This window comes from Trichechus manatus, unplaced genomic scaffold (genome assembly GCF_000243295.1).
Source record: "Trichechus manatus latirostris isolate Lorelei unplaced genomic scaffold, TriManLat1.0 scaffold00019, whole genome shotgun sequence".
Classification (NCBI taxonomy): domain Eukaryota; kingdom Metazoa; phylum Chordata; class Mammalia; order Sirenia; family Trichechidae; genus Trichechus; species Trichechus manatus.
Window position 1 is genome coordinate 13,031,623 of NW_004443955.1, and position 19,640 is coordinate 13,051,262.

Genomic DNA, 19,640 nt, shown 5'->3' on the forward strand with positions numbered 1-19,640 from the left:
TTTATATTCAGGTCTTTGATCCATTTTGAAGTCGTTTTTGTATACGGTGTGAGGTATGGGTCCTGTTTCATTTTTCTGCAAATGGATATCCAGTCCACTGCAGATTTTGTGCTGCTCTCCATGTCCTTTTGAAGGGACGGCTCTTCTTGCCTGTGGTAGTCAGTCCCATGGGCCTTGTTGGCTGTGATGGGTGTGTGTGAGCCACTGGTCCCCACAAGCTGGCTGTGTGTCTGCTCCTGCCCCTCTACCCCACATGAGTGGACTGAGGTCCAACCACACGATGCTGGAGATAATGGACTCTCTGGCCCTCTGCTGCCCGGTCCTCACTGAACTCTTCTTGGGAGAGCTCAATGGAAGGCCTGTTCACTGTGTGTGGCTTTGACAATCAAGATGCCAAGAGCTACACAAATATCTCCATCATTTTCTAGGACATAAGAAGTCAAGGAGAGACAGGCCTTCGAGGGACTGGCGAGAGCGGAGGAATGCCATCCAGCTCACCCACGAGTATACAGTGGAGACCATGGTGGTGGCTGACGCCAACATGGTCCAGTACCATGGAGCAGAGGCAGCCCAGAGGTTCATCCTCACCGTCATGAACATGGTAAGTGCTGGGCATGGGCGTTTATGCAGGGTGCACCGTATACTCCTTGATGGGTGCTCAGGAAGCAGGTGCTGTGTCTTAATGATCTCCCCAGTTAAGGAAGAAGCTGGGAAGGTGGGGACATACATAACCTACAATTGCTGGGCATTGTGGAGGGACGAGGAGTGGCGGGCATCCCCATGAGAGAGTGCCTGCCCTGCCAGTGCCACCCTGGTCGAGGCTCTTGGTAATGTGCAAGGGCCCGGGTCTGCTCAACGAGCTGTCCCTGCTTGTTCTTCATTACTAGAGGCTTTACCAGACACTGCCATGTGCAAGACCCACTCCAAGAGGGACACAAAGTCGACAGCCACAGCCTGCTCTAGGGAGTCAGCCAACTAGTGGGAGGAGTCAAATGAAACTGTAGTGTGAAACACAGCTTGATGTGTGCCCTGAGGGCCTGGCAGAAAGGAGGGAGAGCGTTTGAATTGAGGACCTAAGGAAGGAGCCGTGATGTAACCCATGTCTGCATCAGACTGTTGAATGGACTAGAGGGAAGCTTTCTTTCTTTTTTTTTAAATTGTACTTTATGTGAAAGTTTACAGTTCAAGTTAGTTCTCATCCAAAAATTTATACACACATTGTTATGTGACCCTAGTTGCTCTCCCTATAATGTGACAGCATACTCCTCCTTTCCACCTCCGATTTCCCATGTCCATTCAAAGGGAAGTTTTCTTTATGTGATGGCAGGGAGGCTGGTGAGGCTACAGTCCTCAAACTTTAGACATGAAGAATCTTAGCATGCATTGCACCTCACCCACCCATCCCTTTTCCTAACAAACATTTTAAAACCTACAGGCATTTTGGTAGGTGCTGGGGACACAAGTACCAAAAAGGCCTGGTCCTTCCTTCAGAAGGCAGTGGCACTGACAGATGAATAAAGCTGTCGCGTCACAGTGGGAGTATCTGCAGAGTCGGGGTGGTGGAGGTGGGGGGTAGGGGAGTGATTGCATCCTGCAGGAGGGAAGCTTCATGAAAGAGAACCTTGAATTGGGAGAGAGTAAATGTTGGCCAGATTGGAGGTGGGGTAGGAAGGAAAGGCAGGTCATACAGGGGGCACAGCTGCATTTGGGAGAGATGGGCAGGTGATTCCATTAGGCTAGGGCAGGGAGCTGAGGAGCCTTAAAAGTGCAGATGTGGATGGAGCAAGGTAATGCATTCTGAGGAGTCCGGCTTTCTCCAAGACAGTGGGGCCACTGTGGAGGTTTAAGCAGGGAAGAGAGGTATCTGGATTGGTGTTGAAAGACCAACCCCAGCAGCTGTGTGGAGGATGGATTGGGGTAGGAAAATTCAAGTCCAGCCAGAAGGGACCAGTAGGCGACCCCTGAACCGGGGTGTGTGGCGTCAGGAGGGGAGTCTGGACTCAGATGGCAGGAGTGACGATGGATAAGGTGGTTGCACTGGAGAGGAGTCTGCGCTAGCAAGAAAGACCCATGGGAGTCAGTGATGGTAGGATGCAGGGGCTGGAGAGGCAGGAGGAGGTGAGAGAGGTCCCGGGACCCCCAGGTTTAAAGCTGGAACCCCTGGCTGAGAAATGGAGGAGGAGAGGGTTTGGGGACATGGGGAGGAATCCCATCTGCACATGCTGAATTTGAGGGCCCTGGTGGCTTAGTGGTTAAGGGCTACAGCTGCTAACCAAAAGGTCAGCAGTTTGAATCCACCAGGTACTCCTTGGAAACCTTATGGGGCAATTCTACGCTGTCCTATAGTGTCGCTATGAGTTGGAATCGACTCGATGGCAGTGAGTTTGGTTTTAGTTTTGGTGGGAAGACAGGATGGAGATCTTGGCTGGAAATAAGGATTTGGAGTTTGTGGGCAGAGAGCTGGCCACTGAAGCTGTGGAAGAGGCTGGCGTTGTTCGGTGGAGTGTATTGGGTAGGTAGTTGGCCAAAGTCAGTCCTGGGGGAAGATGAAGATGGGGAGCCAGTGGATGTGCAGACGAAGACCTGGGAGGATGAGAGGCGCAGGAGGAGACTGTTGAGCAGTACTGGATGCTGCAATCTGGGTCCTGGTGGAATAGCTTTAGGGATTGTTGGGAGTGGATGCTTGGTAGCGGTGAACTGCAAAGTGAACAGGAAGTAAAGAAGTAGAAACAGCAATGGCAGAGGACTCTAGGAGTCATTGGGTAGTGCAAACCATTCACGTGCTCGGCTACTAACCAAAAGGTTGAAGGTTCGCGTCCACCCAGAGGTGTCTTGGAAGAAAGGCCTGGAGAGCTACTTCTGAAAGATCAGCCATTGAAAACCCTATGGAGCGGTTCTGCTTTGACACACATGGGGTCGCAGTCGACTTGATGGCAACTGGATTTTTTTGGCTGAAGGAGAGGAGTGAGGTGAGCCTAGCTAGGTGGAAGCAGGGTCAAGGAGGGCTGATTAGAGGGAAGGTGGGGTAGAGGTTAGAGTGTGGGGTTTAGATTCAGGCAGGCCTGGGTCAAATCCCTGCTCTGCCACTTACCAGGGGAGAGATGTGGGCAGTGTCGGAACTGCTCTGAGCCTACCTCCTGACCAGTGGGTCAGGGCTGTTAGTGCCTGCCACAAGGAAGGTGCAGTGTTGGGCAGCCAATGGGCTCTTCTGCAAAGCACACGTGCCATGCAGGCCCTGGAGGACCATCAGCTGGTGTGGTTTGCAAAGCGTGGGCCTCTGTGAGTGCAGGACAAGGGCCCTAGGCCACCCCCTTGTGAAATTACGCACTCTGAGAGTTCCATCAGCTGGTCCTAGTGCTTGGCACTGGTTTCTCAGAAATATTTCCTTGCTCTTCATTTACACAACTTCAGATCTCCTTTGGCGGTATGGTTAATGGTGAGATTGCAGTGCTTCAGTCTGCCCAGATGAAACCCTGGGTGAGGGCTGGTGGTGCCTGGCTACATGCCAGACTCTTTCATCTGCAGATAATTTTATTTCATGTATTTATTTAATTGTCCAGGGCATAAGTGTAAGGAATGAACATCCGTTATGATAACTAAAGTAGTCATAAAACAAAGCTTCTGCTTTGATATTTGCTTGCATCATTTATCATCTGGTCAGGGGCAGTTGTTTTATCACAAGGCAGGGAGGGATGGTACATGGGGATCACTACTGCCCCCTGCTGTGGACTGGAAGGACTGAAGTCAGTGCTTGATGGGTCAGGTCCTTGGATTTATTAGACACCTCTCACTCTGCTGCAGCTTCCTGTACTAAGACTTCAGGGGCTCAAGAGCCCACTGCTGAGGGCAGATGTGGGGCAAGACACATTAAATTTAGATTTAGGTGATTCCTGGCCTCCCTAATACCAGCAGTCCCACTGTGGTGAAGGGCAGTGTCTTAACATTTAGCTCTTGGTCATCTGGACTTTGGTTTCTTGGCCAGTCTGATCAGGCCAGAGTACCATGCCCACTCACGCTTACTCTGACCACTCAACCCTTTTCTGCTGCTCTAGTTGCCAGTCACTATTAAGTAAATGTAAAAATACATTAAATTTGGACATTAAAACCAAACCCATAGAAGAATCCTGATCAAAAGGGGGAAAATGCAGAACAGAATTTAAAATTCTCATGGGCTCCAGACTTTCTGGTGCCATAGAAGTTGATGAACCACTGAAACTATTGCCCTGAGATAATCCTTAAACCTTCAACCAAAAATAACCCCTAAAGTCTTCTTAAAACCAAGCAATTGTTGTTAGGTGCCATCAAGTCGGTTCCAATCATAGCAACCCTATGTACAATGGAACGAAACACTGCCCGGTCCTGTGCCATCCTCACAATCATTGTTATGCTTGAGCCCGTTGTTGGAGCCATTGTGTCAGTCTATCTTGTTGAGGGTCTTCCTCTTTTTTGCTGACCCTCTACTTTACCAAGCATGATGTCCTTCTCCAGGGGACTAATCCCTTCTGATAACATTTCCAAAGTATGTGAGATGTAGACTCGCCACCTTTGCTTCTAAGGAGCATTCTGGTTGTACTTCTTCCAAGACAGAATTGTTCATTCCTTTGGCAGTCCATGGTATATTCAGTATTCTTCACCAGCAGCACAATTCAAAAACGTCAATTCTTCTTTGTCTTCTTAACTCATTGTCCAGCTTTTGCATGCATATGAGGTGATTGAAAATAACATGGCTTGGATCAGGCGCATGTTAGTCCTCAAAGTGACATCTTTGCTTTTTAACACTTTAAAGAGGTCTTTTACAGCAGAGTTGCCCAATTGCAGTGCGTCTTTTGATTTCTTGACTGCTGCTTCCATGAGTGTTGATTGTGGATCCAAGTAAAATGAAATTCTTCACAACTTCAGTCTTTTCTCCACTTATCATGATGTTGCTTATTGGTCCAGTTGTGAGGATTTTTGTTTTCTTTTTGTTGAGGTGTAGTCCATACTGAAGGCTGTGGTCTTTGATTTTCATCAGTAAGTGCTTCAAGTCCTCTTCACTTTCAGCAGGCAAGATTGTGTTATGTGCATAACGCAGGTTGTTAATGAGTCTTCCTCCAATCCTGATGCCCCATTCTTCTTCATATAGTCCAGCTTCTTGGATTATTTGCTCAGCATACAGATTGAGTAAGTATGGTGAGAGGATACAATCTTGACGCACACCTTTTCTGACTTTAAACCACGCAGTATCCCCTTGTTCTGTCTGAGCAACTGCCTCTTCATCTATGTACAGGTTCCTCTTGAGCATAATTAAGCATTCTGGAATTCCCATTCTTCACAATGTTATCCATAATTTGTTACAATCCACGCTGTTGAATGCCTTTGCATAGTCAATAAACATAGGTAAACATCTTTCTGGTATTCTCTGCTTTCAACCAGGATCCATCTGACATAAGCAATGATATCACTTGTTTCACATCCTCTTCTGAGTCCAGCTCGATCTTCTGGCAGTTCCCTGTTGATGTACTGCTGCAGCTGCTTTTGAATGATCTTCAGCAAAATTTTACTTACATGTAATATTAATGATATTGTTCTGCATTTGATTGGATCACCTTTCTTTGGAATAGACATAAATATGGATCTCTTCCAGTCGATTGGCCAGGTAGCTGTCTTACAAATTTCTTGGCATAGGTGAATGAGCACTTCTAGCACTGCTTCTGTTTGTTGAAACATCTCAATTGGTATTCCGTCAATTACTGGAGACTTGTTTTTCACCAATGCCTTCAGTGCACCTTGGGCCTCTTCCTTCAGTACCATTGGTTCCTGATCACAAATGGTTGAATGTCAACCAATTCATTTTGGTATAGTGACTCTGTGTATTCCTTCCATCTTCCTTTTGATGCTTCCTGCATTGTTTATTATTTTCCCCGTAGAATCATACAATATTACAACTTGAGGCTTGAATTTTTTCTTCAGTTCTTTCAGCTTGAGAAATGCTAAGTGTGTTCTTCCCTTTTGGTTTTCTAACGCCAGGTCTTTGCACATGTCAATGTAATACTTTACTTTGTCTTCTCAAGCCACCGTTTGAAATCTTCTGCACAGCTCTTTTAAGAGCTATATATGGGATCAAATTGACAGCAACAACTTGAAAGATTAGATAGGAACAATAAAATAAGTAACTGCCAAAAACAAAAACTAAACCTGTTGCCATCAAGTTGATTCTGACTCATGGCGACTCTCTGTGTTACTGCTCTATAGAGGGTTTTTTTTTTTAACTTTATTTATTTTGTTGTTGTTGTTGAGAATATACACAGCAAAACATACACCAATTCAACAATTTCTACATGTACCATGCAGTGACATTGATTAACATTCTTCAAGTTGCACAACCATTCTCACCCTCCTTTTCTGAGTTGTTCACCCTTCATTAACATGAACTCACCATCCCCTAAGGTTCCTATCTAATCTTTCAAGTTGCTGTTGTCAGTTGGATCCCATAAATAGTTTTTAAAAGAGCATAATGCTCAAGGCAAATATTTTCTACTACTTAAGCTAAACTATTGTTTGGTTTTAAGAAGACTTTAGGGAATATTTTTGTTTTAAGGTTTAAAGATTATTTCAGGGCAGCAGTTTCAGGGGTTCATCCACCCTCCATGGCTCCAGGAAGTCTGAAGTCCATGAGAATTTGAATTCTGTTCTGCATTTTCCCCCTTTTGATCAGGATTCTTCTATGGAATCTTTGATTAAAATGTTCAATAAAGGTAGCCAGACACCATCCAGTCCATCTGGTCTTATGGCAAAGGAGGCATTTTTTCATGGAGGCCATTAGCCACAGACTCCATTTCCTCCTCCTATTCCTGACACTCCTTTATCCTCTGTTGCACCAGCTGAATAGAGACCAATGGATATGTCTTGGATGGCCGCCTGCAAGCCTTTAAGACTCCAGGCACTACGCAACGAACTAGGAGGTAGAACAGAAGCACTAAACATGTTATCAGGCCAATTAACTGAGATGTGACATGAAACCATGATCCTAAATCTCCAAACCAAGAAACGAAATCCCTTGAGGATTTTGGTTGTACATAAGCAGCCTCAGCAGCTACTGTTTTTATTTTCTTTGCCATTGTTGTAAATATGTCTGTCACATAGCTTTTGCCAATTCAACTTTTGACAGGTGTAGAACTTATTGACAGAAATCATAATAATCGCTGTGCAACCCTACCCTTAATCAATATGGTATTTCCATCACTGTTAACCCCCAATTTGCCCCTCCTTCCCACCCGTGGTAACCAATATTAAACTGTTCTCTATGCATTTTCCTTTTCTTGTCTTGTTATATAAGTGAGTTCATACGGTATTTGTCCTTTTGTGATTGAGTTATTTCACTCAGCATAATGTCTTCCAGCTCCATCCATATTGTAAGACTTATGGAAGCCAATCTCTAAGCCTTTCTTTCATGGCGCCACCTGGTGAGTTCAGACCACCAACCAGGAGGTTTGTAGCCAGGAGCAAGCCGTTTGCACCACCCAAGAACCTGACATTCAGACATTACGCCTTGTTTTAACAAGCTCCCCTTCCCCCCACTGCAGCTGCCATTCTTCAATCCCTCAAACCCTAGGAAATTAAAAGAATTCCCTTTCCTGTGGCTGTTTTGAAGTCCTTGAGTGTGAAAACAGTTAACATGCACAGCTACTAACTGAAAGGTCAGAGGCTGAAGTCCACCCAGAGGTGCTTCAGAAGAAAGGCCTGGTGATTTACTTCCAAAAGATCAGCCGTTGAAAACCCTATGGAACACAGTTCTACTCTGACACCCATAGGGTCGCCATGAGTCGGAGTTGGCTTGACAGCAACTGGTGGTGGTGGTGTTGGTGGCTGTTTCTGCTATAAGTAAGATACCTTTAAGCCTGGAGGATGGGAATGGTTGTAGCTGGGGGTGGCAGGGGGGTGGTCATCAGATAAGCCCCCAGGAGCAGCGAGTGGGAACGTGAAGCCAGTGAACCACATGTCCCCGTCAGAGCATGCTTGCTGGGGGCTTGGACCCAGGAGAAAGCCTGCTGGTGTGGTTGCCAGCTTCTCTCCAGAATGTCTTTCTCCAGGCTGTGGAAGAAGCATCAGTGCCCCTGGAAACCACTTACCTGCGCAAGGACTGCAGAGGAAGAAGCCCCTTCCAGGGGTGTCTTCGAGCTGGCACCAAGCAGCTGAAGGGCGCCTGGGCTTGTGTCTGTCTGTCCTCCAAATGTGGCTCGATGCCTTCTTAGGGACTAACTTGATGTGCGTTTGCTTGGGGTGATGGGGTCACAGGTAAAGGGGTAAGGAATACACTGCAGATAGAGACAGGTAGTGCTGACACCGGAAACCCTGGTTTGGGCAGCCCAATTGGAAAGCCAGGCTGCTCCACAGAGCTTTGGTTGTTTTTAGCTTCCTTAACAACCATGGAATGGAATGAAAAACCTAAGACGTTCCAGGCAAGTTCTCTTTGGAGGAAAAATGACATAAATTTTACTCAATTACCATGTGAAACAGACAAGGCGCTGCTCTCTGGTTACAGGTGTAACTAGCATTATACCCCAGCCGGGGTTCTCACACTCCAGTGGAACAGGAGCCCCCAAGGGACTGTCAGACACAGATGGTCAGGGGCCCCCCGGGGTTTCTGAGTCAGCAGGTCTCGGGGGGGCAGGGGTGAGAACTTGGCATTTCCAAGTGCTGATGCTGCTGGTCTGGGGACCGCATTCGGGGAGCCACTGCGCTGGAGAATGCAGCCTTTCCCATTCGTGGGGATGGGCCCTGAGGGTGAAGTGTGAGGGTCCCGCAGAGCACCCAGCCCCGAGAAAGGCATGCTCTTGTGAAGACGGGCTGCACTGTGGGCAACTCCTCCCACAGCCCGTCATCTGTTCCTTCCCTGGTCCCTGCCCACCCCCTGCCGTGCTCCCCCATTGCCCAGCCTGGAGAGCTTGGTGCACTGCTGGCAGCAGGCCGGCTGGCTCGGCCCCTGGCTGCCAAGGAAATGTGACACACATAGCCAGGGTCCGAACACTTGCCTGGGACGTGGCCACATCTGGAGGCCGGAGACAGACTTTCCAGACGATTGGCTGTGCTGTTCTCAGGCCGACCAGGTGTCTCCCTTAACAGTGGGTGGCCACAGCCTCCGAGTTTGCTCCTGAGCCCGAGTTTCCATGGGAAGAAGCGGGGAGAGTTTGTACATGTCTCGGGGGCCCACTGCCGAGTGTGTTGTGGCTGTTGTCAGATTTTCGCCTGGTGGGCCTGGCTGGGCAGCCAGATATGGAGTCCCCTGTGTCCTCCTGCTCTGTGGGGCTGTGCTGGTGTTGGACAGCACACGCCAGGCGGCAGACACAGCACTGTATCTGGTGGTCGGGCTCTGATACCTACTGTTTTGGGTGGGGATGCCCTAGTTATGTGTCAGAAGGAAACGCCTTTTTACAGCCTTATTAGAGAACATGATTTAGAGCTTGAAGCTTTTTTCTCCCTTCCATTGCACATCTTTTTTTGTGTACATTTGCTCGGAGGACAATGATGGTTCAAGGGCAGAATTCTCGCCTTCCATGTGGAGGCCTGGGTTCAATTCCCAGCTGATGTACCTCATGTACACCCACTGCCCATCTGTCTCTGGAGGCTTGCATATTGCTATGATGCTGAACAGGTTTCAGCAGAGCTTCCAGATTAAGACAGAATAGGAAGAAAGGCCTGGCAATCTACTTCCAAAAATCAGCCAGTGAAAACCGTATGGAACACAATGGTCTAATCCACATCATTGGGATGGCACTAGACGGGACAATGTTTTGTCCGTCGTGCATGGGGTCACCATGAGTTGGGGGCCAACTGAACAGCAGCTAACAGCAAGCTCCAAGGGAAGTGACTGACTGAGTGTTGGGGTCAGTGTGTATGGAATGCACATAATTCTGAACTGTTAGCCAGCAAGATGAAAACAAGAGACTCTGGTAAGCACATGTCTTCCTGTTGTTTTGTTTTTCCTGAAACTTACGTCATTCCATGTGGGTCCTTTACTCTTTTTCATGTGGCCTGTCAGAGTATCCCTGAGAATCACTTTACCAGGTTATTTCCTTAAGCCTACAATATTTCTTAATGTCTGTGGTGTTTGGCTGGCATCGATGTGACAGGCATTGGGTATTTAGGTTACACCATGAAACACTATACCATTTGAATTCTGTCTCATAACCTCCAGTTTTCATTCTCCTCAATGTTCATGTTTTGAAATTTCGTGAACTGAGGTTTTCCAGTTTGGGCCCGGTCCTAATGGTGAATATTTTCGGAAAAATGTGAATTGCAGCCGTTGGGTGGTTCTTGAAATATAGAAACAAGGAAAAAGTTATGTGCTTTGCCCTTCTTCACGCAGGTTTGGGTATACATGATTAAGAGATGACTTTAGAATTGGCCCGTGGCTGGTCCAGTAGGAAATAAATAACTGCTATTTTGTTCCTGAGGAAAAGAAATTCTGACAAAAAAAAAAAAAAAAATGAAGTGAGAACAGAACAACTGAACGCATTCTATTTTTCCTTGTGGGAGAAAATATTAGACAGTGATGCGTCTTATTTAACTTTAATAGTAGTTTTTAGAGAGTAAAAATCCAGCAGTAACGTACCTAATCCCTTTTCCCCACAGATGTTCAAATGCTGCTCGTGCTCAGCTTCCAGCACGTGTGTGGTGGACACTGAGTTGTTGACCAGTGTCACTTTGCCTGAACTGACCCTGGCTATGTTGCCTGCTGTGGTTGTTGGTTTGTGTTGCTGCTGCTATATTGATGGTGTAAATGCAGCACAAAGTGGAGTAATTTTCGGTGCTCTTGCTGGAAAAGTCTCCCTTCTAGTTGTGTCTACAAGAAAAAACCAAGTGGAATATTAAAGAGGTTCCGATCCCCTGTTCCCTCCATATCTTACCACCAGTTGCCGTGGAGTTGGTTTTTAACTCATGTCTGTCAGAGTAGAATGGTACTGCATAGAGTTTTCAGTGGCTGATTTTTTGGACGTAGATCACCAGGCCTTTCTCCCGAGGCACCTCTGAGTGGACTTGAACCTCTAGCCTTTTGGTTAGCAGCCAAGTGCGTTAACCATTTGTACCACCTGGGGACTTCCCCATATCTTACACTATGCCCTTTATCACCTCCCCACTTTACCTTTCTGGGTTCTGCTGTCTCCATATTACTGAAAAGAGACTTGGGAGGGTCATAACGATCTTGGGCTCCTCAAGGGCTCCTCAAGTCTTACAGGGTTTTTTTTTTTTTTTTTTCCCATCCACATAATCTTTGGTTCCTCTGTCTTGTTTGAAGCTTCCTACATCTCTTCACCTCGTAACACCTCCCTTTGGCTTCTTGATACTAAGGTCTGTTATTGTGTTCTGCCAACAAGAGGTGCAAAATTGAGAACGACAGACCCTTTTCTGTGACTAGAACTTTATCTCAGTGACAGACTTTATTTAGAATGAGGAATTCAGGGAATAAAGAAAGGAATATGGACCTTTTGGCTGGACAAACCTGGGTTTGGATCTGGGTCATCAGCTGGCTACAGGTCCTGTTTGTTTGCCTCACTGAGCTGGTGTCTGTGGCTGAGAGCAGGTGGAGACATCCACCTGGCCAGGTAGTGGGTGAGGGCTGGAGATGAACCCGCAATGTGCCAGGTAGTGGTGAGGGCTGGAGATGATCCTGCGATGTGCCAGGTAGTGGTGAGGTCTGGAGATGATCCTGCGATGTGCCCAGGACAGGCCGGCACGCAGCCGGTGCCCAGAAGGCAGGTCTCTCTCTCTGCATCATACAGCTCCTCTCCAACTCCTGCAGGAAAGCCCAGGACTGGAGTTTTGAGCTTCCTGCCAGGATCATCTAAAACTCTATTTCTTTTTTTTAAAAATCACTTGTTCTATACATCTTCCTGTATACTGATGTCCAACTTAGTTTTGTGTAAGTGTATGTGTGTATGTATTTGTATACATGTGTGTGATTCCAGAGGTGTTTTTTTTTTAATCACATACATTTTTTTTATGAGGGGAAGTTTCAGTTTTAAGGGAGTTTATTTGGTCTCAGAAAGCCTTTTAAATAAAATCTGGGTTATATTTCTCATACATATGTATTTTTATATGTGCCAATAAAACTTTATTTATGGACACTGAAATTTGAATTTCACATAGTTAGTCTTTGATTTTTTTTTTGGACTGGAAGAGCGTAAGCTGCATTTTTAATAATTTTTTTTCAGTTAATAGAATTTATGCTTTTGGAACACTTTTAGATTTATGGAAGGTTTGAGCAGATGGTAGAGAGCATTCCTGTATACTAACCCCTCCCCCAAATGCAGTTTCTTCTATTATTAACATCTTATATTATTATGGTACATTGGCTACAATTAATGAACCAGTATTGATACTTCATTATTAACTGAAGTCCATACATTTTTCAGATTTCCTCAGTTTTTACCTAATGTCGTTTTTTACAGTTTCAGGATCCCATCCACGATACTACTGTATTTTTTTAAAAACTTATATCTTCATCAATTTCTTTTTTCTCTCTTGATAGGTATACAATATGTTTCAGCACCAGAGCCTCGGAATTAAAGTTAACATTCAAGTTACAAAGCTTGTCCTGCTACGACAACGTCCTGTAAGTCCCCTGAGGCACCTTTCAGAGCACACAGAAAAAGTAACTCTTCTCGAAGCTCCCTGGTTGCCCCTGAGTGCTATGGAGGCGTCCAGGTGGCTGTCTGTCTTATTCTCCCTCCCTGGCTTTGCAGGAGACAACAGTGTGCCCTGGGCCAGGGGCCAGGGATGGTGGGATGAGAGCAGGGCGGGCACCATTACTGAAGCATGGGGTGTGCTTTTCTGCTCAGGATCTCAGGGGAGCCCTTAGCAGTGGGGCTGTGTGCATTTCTCTTTCACTCTGGCATGTCTTGCACTGGGCTGCCAGCTAGCCGGAACGGCTGGGTAGTGACGGCTTTGGAAACTTGGCAACCCTGCTGGGGCTGTACCTGAGCTTCGACCCAAATGTGGACTTACTGTAGCACTTTCTGGTTTTCAATTGAGTGCTTTCCCACATGACAGTGTTACCTGCAGAGTCAGGCAATAGACATGAGATTGAAGGACTGATGCTTGATTTTTTACACCATTCTGTTTGCAGAAAGGATGTTTCTCTGATAATCTAGTCTTCATTTGAACTTCATAAGGCCCCTGACGGTCTGTCTGTGGGTATCTGCTGCATACCCACTAGTGCTAGGTTCTTACTGGGAGCAGTGCGTCATTGAAAGATGTCTCAGTGAGGAACTGTCTCAACCTTAACTTCTACACCATAGTCTAGACATAAACTCTGGCTTCTGTGGGAGTTTGCTCCTCTGATTGCCTCCTGATTTCTCTCAGGCCAAATTGTCCATTGGGCACCACGGTGAGCGGTCCCTGGAGAGCTTCTGTCACTGGCAGAATGAGGAATATGGAGGAGCGCGGTATCTCGGCAACAACCAGGTTCCAGGAGGGAAGGATGATACGCCCCCTGTGGATGCGGCTGTCTTCGTGACCAGGTAAAGCTGAATCCAGCCTGTAGCTGATATGGGAGAGGGAAAAGGTGTTTCTCCTTGGAGAGGAAGTAGGGAAGAATTGGTTGAGAATTCAGGCTTGGAAATCAGAACTGGAGCCACCTGTCTGAGCCTCAGTTTTCTCATCAGTAAAATGGGAACAGATGATTGTAACCTCCCTCCAAGGTGTGAGGATTAAATGCGCTCTTGCATGTGGTGATGGTTAAGGTAGTGTGTCAGCTTGGCTCGTCCGTGATGCTCAGTGGTTTGGCAGTTATGTAATGATGTAGTTATCCTCTGTGATGTGATCTGATGTGATCAGCCAATCAATTGTACGGGGAGTTTCCTGAGGGGTGTGGCCTACATACATACACATGGACATCTGGTGAAGCTTGCTTCCTTGCTCTGGATCCTGCATTCAGCCTGTCATTATCTGACCTCTGGTTCTTGGGACTTGAGCCAGGGGCCTGCTGTATTGGCTGCTGATCTTGGATTCATCAGCCTCCGCAGCCCGTTAGCCAGCTGTCTGACCTGCTGTCTGACCTGCCCATCTTGCGTTCTTCAGCCCTTACAGCTATGTGAGTCAGGAGAAGCCTCTAGCCTGACACTTGACCCATGGACTTGGGACTTGCCACCCTCTACAACCAAGTGAACCATTTCTTTGAGATAAATCTCTCTCTCTCTCTCTCTCTCTCTCTATATATATATATATATATACTGGTTTTACTTTTCTAGAGAACTCAGCTTAAGATACATGTGAAGCGCTTTACACAGTGCCTGGCAGGAAGTAAGGGTGCAATAGGTATCAGGCACTATTATTACTATTATTATTAATAATATCATAACACACTGAAATCCTAGGTAATTTAAAGTCTTACAACTTCCAAGAAAATTCATTATTGCCACTTTCCCCCACCAAATAATGTGCCCATTGGGAAAGAGCTAACCTGTGTTTGAAGCTGCTTCTAAATGGTCTTATGCCCAGCGTTAGGGAGGAGAGTGATGCCAGGAGCTTCCTGTGCAAGGAAGTCCACGCAGACATGGGTGTACCGTGCCTGGCCTCACTTGATTGACCATCCATCGGCTTGAGCCTCAATTACCAGTACCAGTTGCCATTGAGTCAGTTCTGACTTGTGGCAACCCAATGTGTGTCAGAGTAGAAGTATGTTCCCTGTGGTTTTCAGTGACTGACTTTTTGGAACTATACTGCCAGACCTATTTTCTGAGGCGCCTCTGGGTGGACTTTCAATTAGCAGCTGAGTGCATTTACTGTTAGTACCACCCAGGGATTCCATCCCCCATTTAGGGACAACAAAAGTGGGCAGGGATGCCTGCAGAATTCACATGGAGGCTGTATTGAAGCAAAAAGCTAAGCTTCTTTGTAGGTACAGAACTGGACTGCTAGGTTGAGAGGAACACCAGGGGTCCTTCTGGAAAGACAGAAACCGAGGGCTGCCTCCCCACACAGGCAGCAGCGACAACAAGGGACTACTTCATTTCTTTCTTATGTCTCAAACTTCTCTGAGATAAACTGGCTTTCTTTGGTTGTTCCACTTAAGTAACATAAATAAAATATGTACAGATTATACCAAAAAGCCCTTTTAGAAAATATGCAGACACTTTCTTAATAACTTAATCTGTGAGATTAAAAATATCACAATTGTATTATAGTTGCTAGGAATATATCGACTTTGAGTTTTAGTTTTTTTGTTTTTGTTTTAAGAAAGCTACTTCCCAAATTACAGGCTTTTTTTCCTGTCTCTGAGTTGAGAAGGAAAGTGTGAAAAGGAGAACATTAAGTCTTTAGATGGAAGAAAATCTGCCCCTCCAGGAAGAGTTAAGTCTGGTTTCAAACTTTGGTGTTGAGTTAAGGAAGACTCTTTGGTTGCATCTCTCGGGCCACGTGCTGCAAGCCCCGAGGCCCAGTGACATCCCTATGCCCAGTTGGAAGTTCTGCAGCATGGGCACCTGGCAATGCAGCTCCCAGCCTTCTCCTTTTAGACAACACAGGCCATGCACATTGCCACACCAGTCACCACAGATGCCTAGTCACTCTTGTAAGTGCTTCATCATTTGCCAACACAAAAGAGTTAAAATGTGTTTCGTAGTGTCGGAATCCCTTATGAGAACATTTGCTGCTTCTACAGGATGTGATCAATGTATGCTAGGATGTTCTAGAAAAGGTCTGGTCAACAATTCTGATTGCCTACAATATGGCTGGTGTGCTACTGGGCGCCAAGGAGCAAGGAGTGAGCATGACCTGATTCTTGCTTTTCCCCTTGGCTTGCCCACCAAAAGAGAGCTGGGGGCTTCCAGCTGTCACCTCCCTCCTCCCAAAACACACATATTGTCCGGAGGCTGCCATTGCTTAAGGCTCTTGGAAATGGCCTTTGGAGCCTGTGCGAGTTTCTTTAGAGCATCCTGTGGCTCACAGTTTTGAGCTTAAGGCTACCAACCTTCAAGGGTAGATTTGATTTGAGGAAGCAAGAAGGAGTCCTTGGGAACTAAGTCTACATGTGACTACAGGTAGTCCCTGACTTATGATGTATTCTAGTTACAACAAACTGCACTTATGACCATCTGTTTTTTTTGGTACGTCTCATTGTTAGTAATATGTACTGCATACAGCGTTGCAGCGTGTAATTTGCTGATGTTATTATTCTCAGATGTTCACTTGCACATGTTCCATGTTGTGATTTACCGTTCAAAACACTGCTGTATAGCAGGCTATGGCTTGGTCTACAGTGATGTCAGTATCAGTGTCAGAAGTCACAATGGATAGAAAGTTGGGAAACATTCAACCCTAACAACATACGACATACAACAATTGAACTGGCACCCACCCAATAGCCATTACACCTCCAACTTCATGTTATGGCGGACACTGATGCTCACTTCATCGTAGAACAGGCCTATAACATGATCTTATTCGGTGTTTTGTGCCATTAGAAGCATCAGTTGTTAATTTGAAGCTGAGTCATTCACATTTCTCTGACTGTAACACCTGCACTGCTTATATCCCCAATAATATGTCTAGCAAAAGAAGTCATGCCACTGTAAATTCTAATCCAAATAAGAAGGTGAGAAATGCTGTAGACCTGGATATAAAGATGATCATTAACTCCTCTGATAATGGAAAGAAAGTCGGCAACATAACGCATGAGGAAGGACTGTCTCCTTCAACCGTTTCGACGATTATTAAGGATAAGAATAGGATTTTGGGGGCAGTTAAAGGAGTGATTGGCATAAAATTGACAATTGTAACAAAGAAGAAGCAAGGACTGATCCATGAGATGGGGAAGCTTGTTGATGATTTGGATAGAAGACCAAATCCAGAATGAGATTCCTGTGAGTTTACTGATGATTCAAACAGAAGCACGCAGCCATTTTGGAAACCTGTAGGAACAGCAAGGAGAAAACTACCACGAGTATTTAATGCCACTGAGGGCTGGTTTCATCACTTCAAACGCAGATTTGGCTTACTTAACGTGCATATAACTGGGAAAGCAGGAAGTGCTGATGCTGAAGCTGCTGAAAAAGTCAATCACAAGCTGAACGAGGTAATACAAGGTGAAGAATATCTTCCAGAGCAGATTTTCAACGTAGACAAAACAGGCTTGTTTTGGAAAAGGATGCCAGAACAGACCTATATTCACAAAGAAGCGAAGTCAATGCCTCGTTTCAAGGCATTTAAAGACAGAATCACGCTGCTGCTTGGAGGAAATGCTGCTGGATTTAAATTAAAATCTTTTCTTGTTTGCGTTCTGAAAACCCCTGAGATTTCAAAAACATTGACAAAAATAAGCTGCCAGTCTACTATAGAAATAACTCCAAGGCCTGGATGATGATGGTGTTATTTGAAGACTGGTTTTTAGATTGTTTTGTCCCGGAAGTGTGTGCTTACTGCCTTGAGAAGAGCATTCCTTTCAAGATTCTGCTGCTACTTAATAAGGGCCCAAGACATCCTCTTCATGTAGATGATCTAAATCAAGATGTGAAAGTGGTGTATCTACCTCCCAAAAACGACAGCTGTGATTCAGTCTGTGGATCAAGGTGCAATCGCCACCTTCAAGGCATACTATCTACAGACTACATTTGCTCAGGCAATAGCTGCAACAGATGGAGGTGTGGTAACATGACGTGATTTCTGGAAGAATTATAATATTCCTCAGTGTATCCGGAACACTTCATCTTCCTGGGAAGAAGTTACAGGAAAATGCATGCAGGGTGTATGGAAAAAATTGCTGAGTTATGTGAACATGCTCTGGGCATTTGATAAGGATAATAGGATGGAAGAGATCAGTGGAAAAATCATCCATATGGCAAGAACACTGAATTTAGAACTTGATATTACCAACATGGAACAGCTCATAGATCACGAAGAAGGGGAATTGACAGATCAGGACTTAACGGATTTTGAAGAGGAAAGAAATGCTGAAGAAGAAAGAAAGAATGAGGAAGAGGAAGGAGAGAAATTGTCAAAACATTTTATAGTGAAAAGATTAGCTGAAGTTTTTTCTAAACTAAATCAGTGGCTTCAGTTACTTGAAAACATGGACCCAAATGCTGATTGCTTTACTAAAAGTCGATAGGCAGATCCAGATAGCAGTGAGATGTTACAAAAAAATATATGAAGAAAAAAATAAAAGGACAATATAGACAGTTCTCACTAATTTTCTGATTAGAAACGCCATCCTCATTCCCAGGAATAATCCAAATGATCCAGAACCTTCCACAAGTGGAGTTATTACCGAAACTGACAAAATGCCAATGCCATCCAACTTTTCTTCATGATTTGTGTGTTCTTTATATATGTATGTATTAAAATATATCTCTTAAGTTTGTGTGTAATGTTTCCAACCCCCAAAGACAATTAAAGATGGGATTTATAAAGATACTGATAATAAAAGGCAATCATAATGAAAACAAAAAAAAAAATGAGGGATTCAACTTATGTCAGAACCGACTTATGATGGAGTCATCAGAACAGAACCCTGTCGTAAGTTGGGGACTACCTGTATATATTAATGTGACTGCTTTTGCAGATAATCATTAAATTAGGTCAGATAACATCATCTTTGGAATATGCAGCTAAACTTCCAAGGCCGCTATTCGGAAAGTAGTTTTTATTTAGGATGTATAAATTCTGGTGTTTTATTAAAAATATCAGTAACCTATAGGAATTTTGTGTATATTGTCTCTTCTCTTTCTTGCTGTCTCCTTTCATTGTCTGGGTGGAGGGAACGCTTGTAAGTGGTCTTAGTTTGAAAACGAATAGCATTTTTTTCAGAGGCAATAAATGTCATGGAAATTAGTGTTGACCAAGCTTCTGGCTTAGCCCTTTTACAAAAAGCCATCAGCACACGAGAACAGACCCTCAGCCAAAGGAGGCTGCAGGTTAGCCTTGCTTTCCCTTTTCGTTTCCATTCCTCATAGCAGCTTTCATACCACGTGGGAAACATTTTTGTATGTGTGTGTCAAAGAGCTTTTTTTTTTTTGTACTTTAAGTGAAAGTTTACAGTTCAAGTTAGTTTCTCATACAGACATTTATACACACATTGCTATGTGACCCTAGCTGCTCTCCCTATAATGTGACAGCACACTCCTCCTTTCCACCCTGGATTTCCTGTGTCCATTCAACCAACTTCTGTCCCGTTTTGCCTTCTCGTCTTGCCTCCAGACAATTTCTGCCCATTTAGTCTCATGTATCTACTTGAGCTAAGAAGCACTCTCTTCACGAGTATCATTTTATGTCCCATAGTCCAGTCTAATCCTTGTCTGAAGAGTTGGCTTCAGGAATGGTTTCAGTTCTGGGCTAATGGAGAGTCTGGGGGCCATGTCTTCCGGGGTCCCTCCAATCTCAGTCAGACCATTAAGTCTGGTCCTCTTACTAGAATTTGAGTTCTGCACCCAACTCATCTCCTGCTCCATCAGGGACTCTCTGTTGTGTTCCCTCTCAGGGTGGTCATTGGTAGTAGCCGGGCACCATCTAGTTCTTTTGGTCTCAGGCTGATGGAGTCTCTAGTTTATGTGGCCCTTTCTGTCTCTTGGGCTAATATTTTCCTTGTGTCTTTCATGTTCTTCATTGGGAAACATTTTGTGTAAAAAGTTCTTTTCTAACTGCAGCACATTGGGAAGGGTCCTGAT

At 45.2% G+C, this 19,640-nt stretch overlaps 1 protein-coding gene across 1 annotated transcript in view; it reads left to right on the top strand.

The window, feature by feature from the left end:
- ADAMTS17 (ADAM metallopeptidase with thrombospondin type 1 motif 17) overlaps positions 1-19,640 on the top strand; it is a 479,690-nt gene that overhangs the window by 79,168 nt on the left and 380,882 nt on the right. Inside the window, exons 5-7 of the mRNA XM_004372648.2 lie at positions 437-601; positions 12,509-12,592; positions 13,342-13,499. Of these exons, the coding sequence (XP_004372705.2) occupies positions 437-601; positions 12,509-12,592; positions 13,342-13,499 (407 nt within the window). The remainder of the gene's footprint in view (positions 1-436; positions 602-12,508; positions 12,593-13,341; positions 13,500-19,640) is intronic.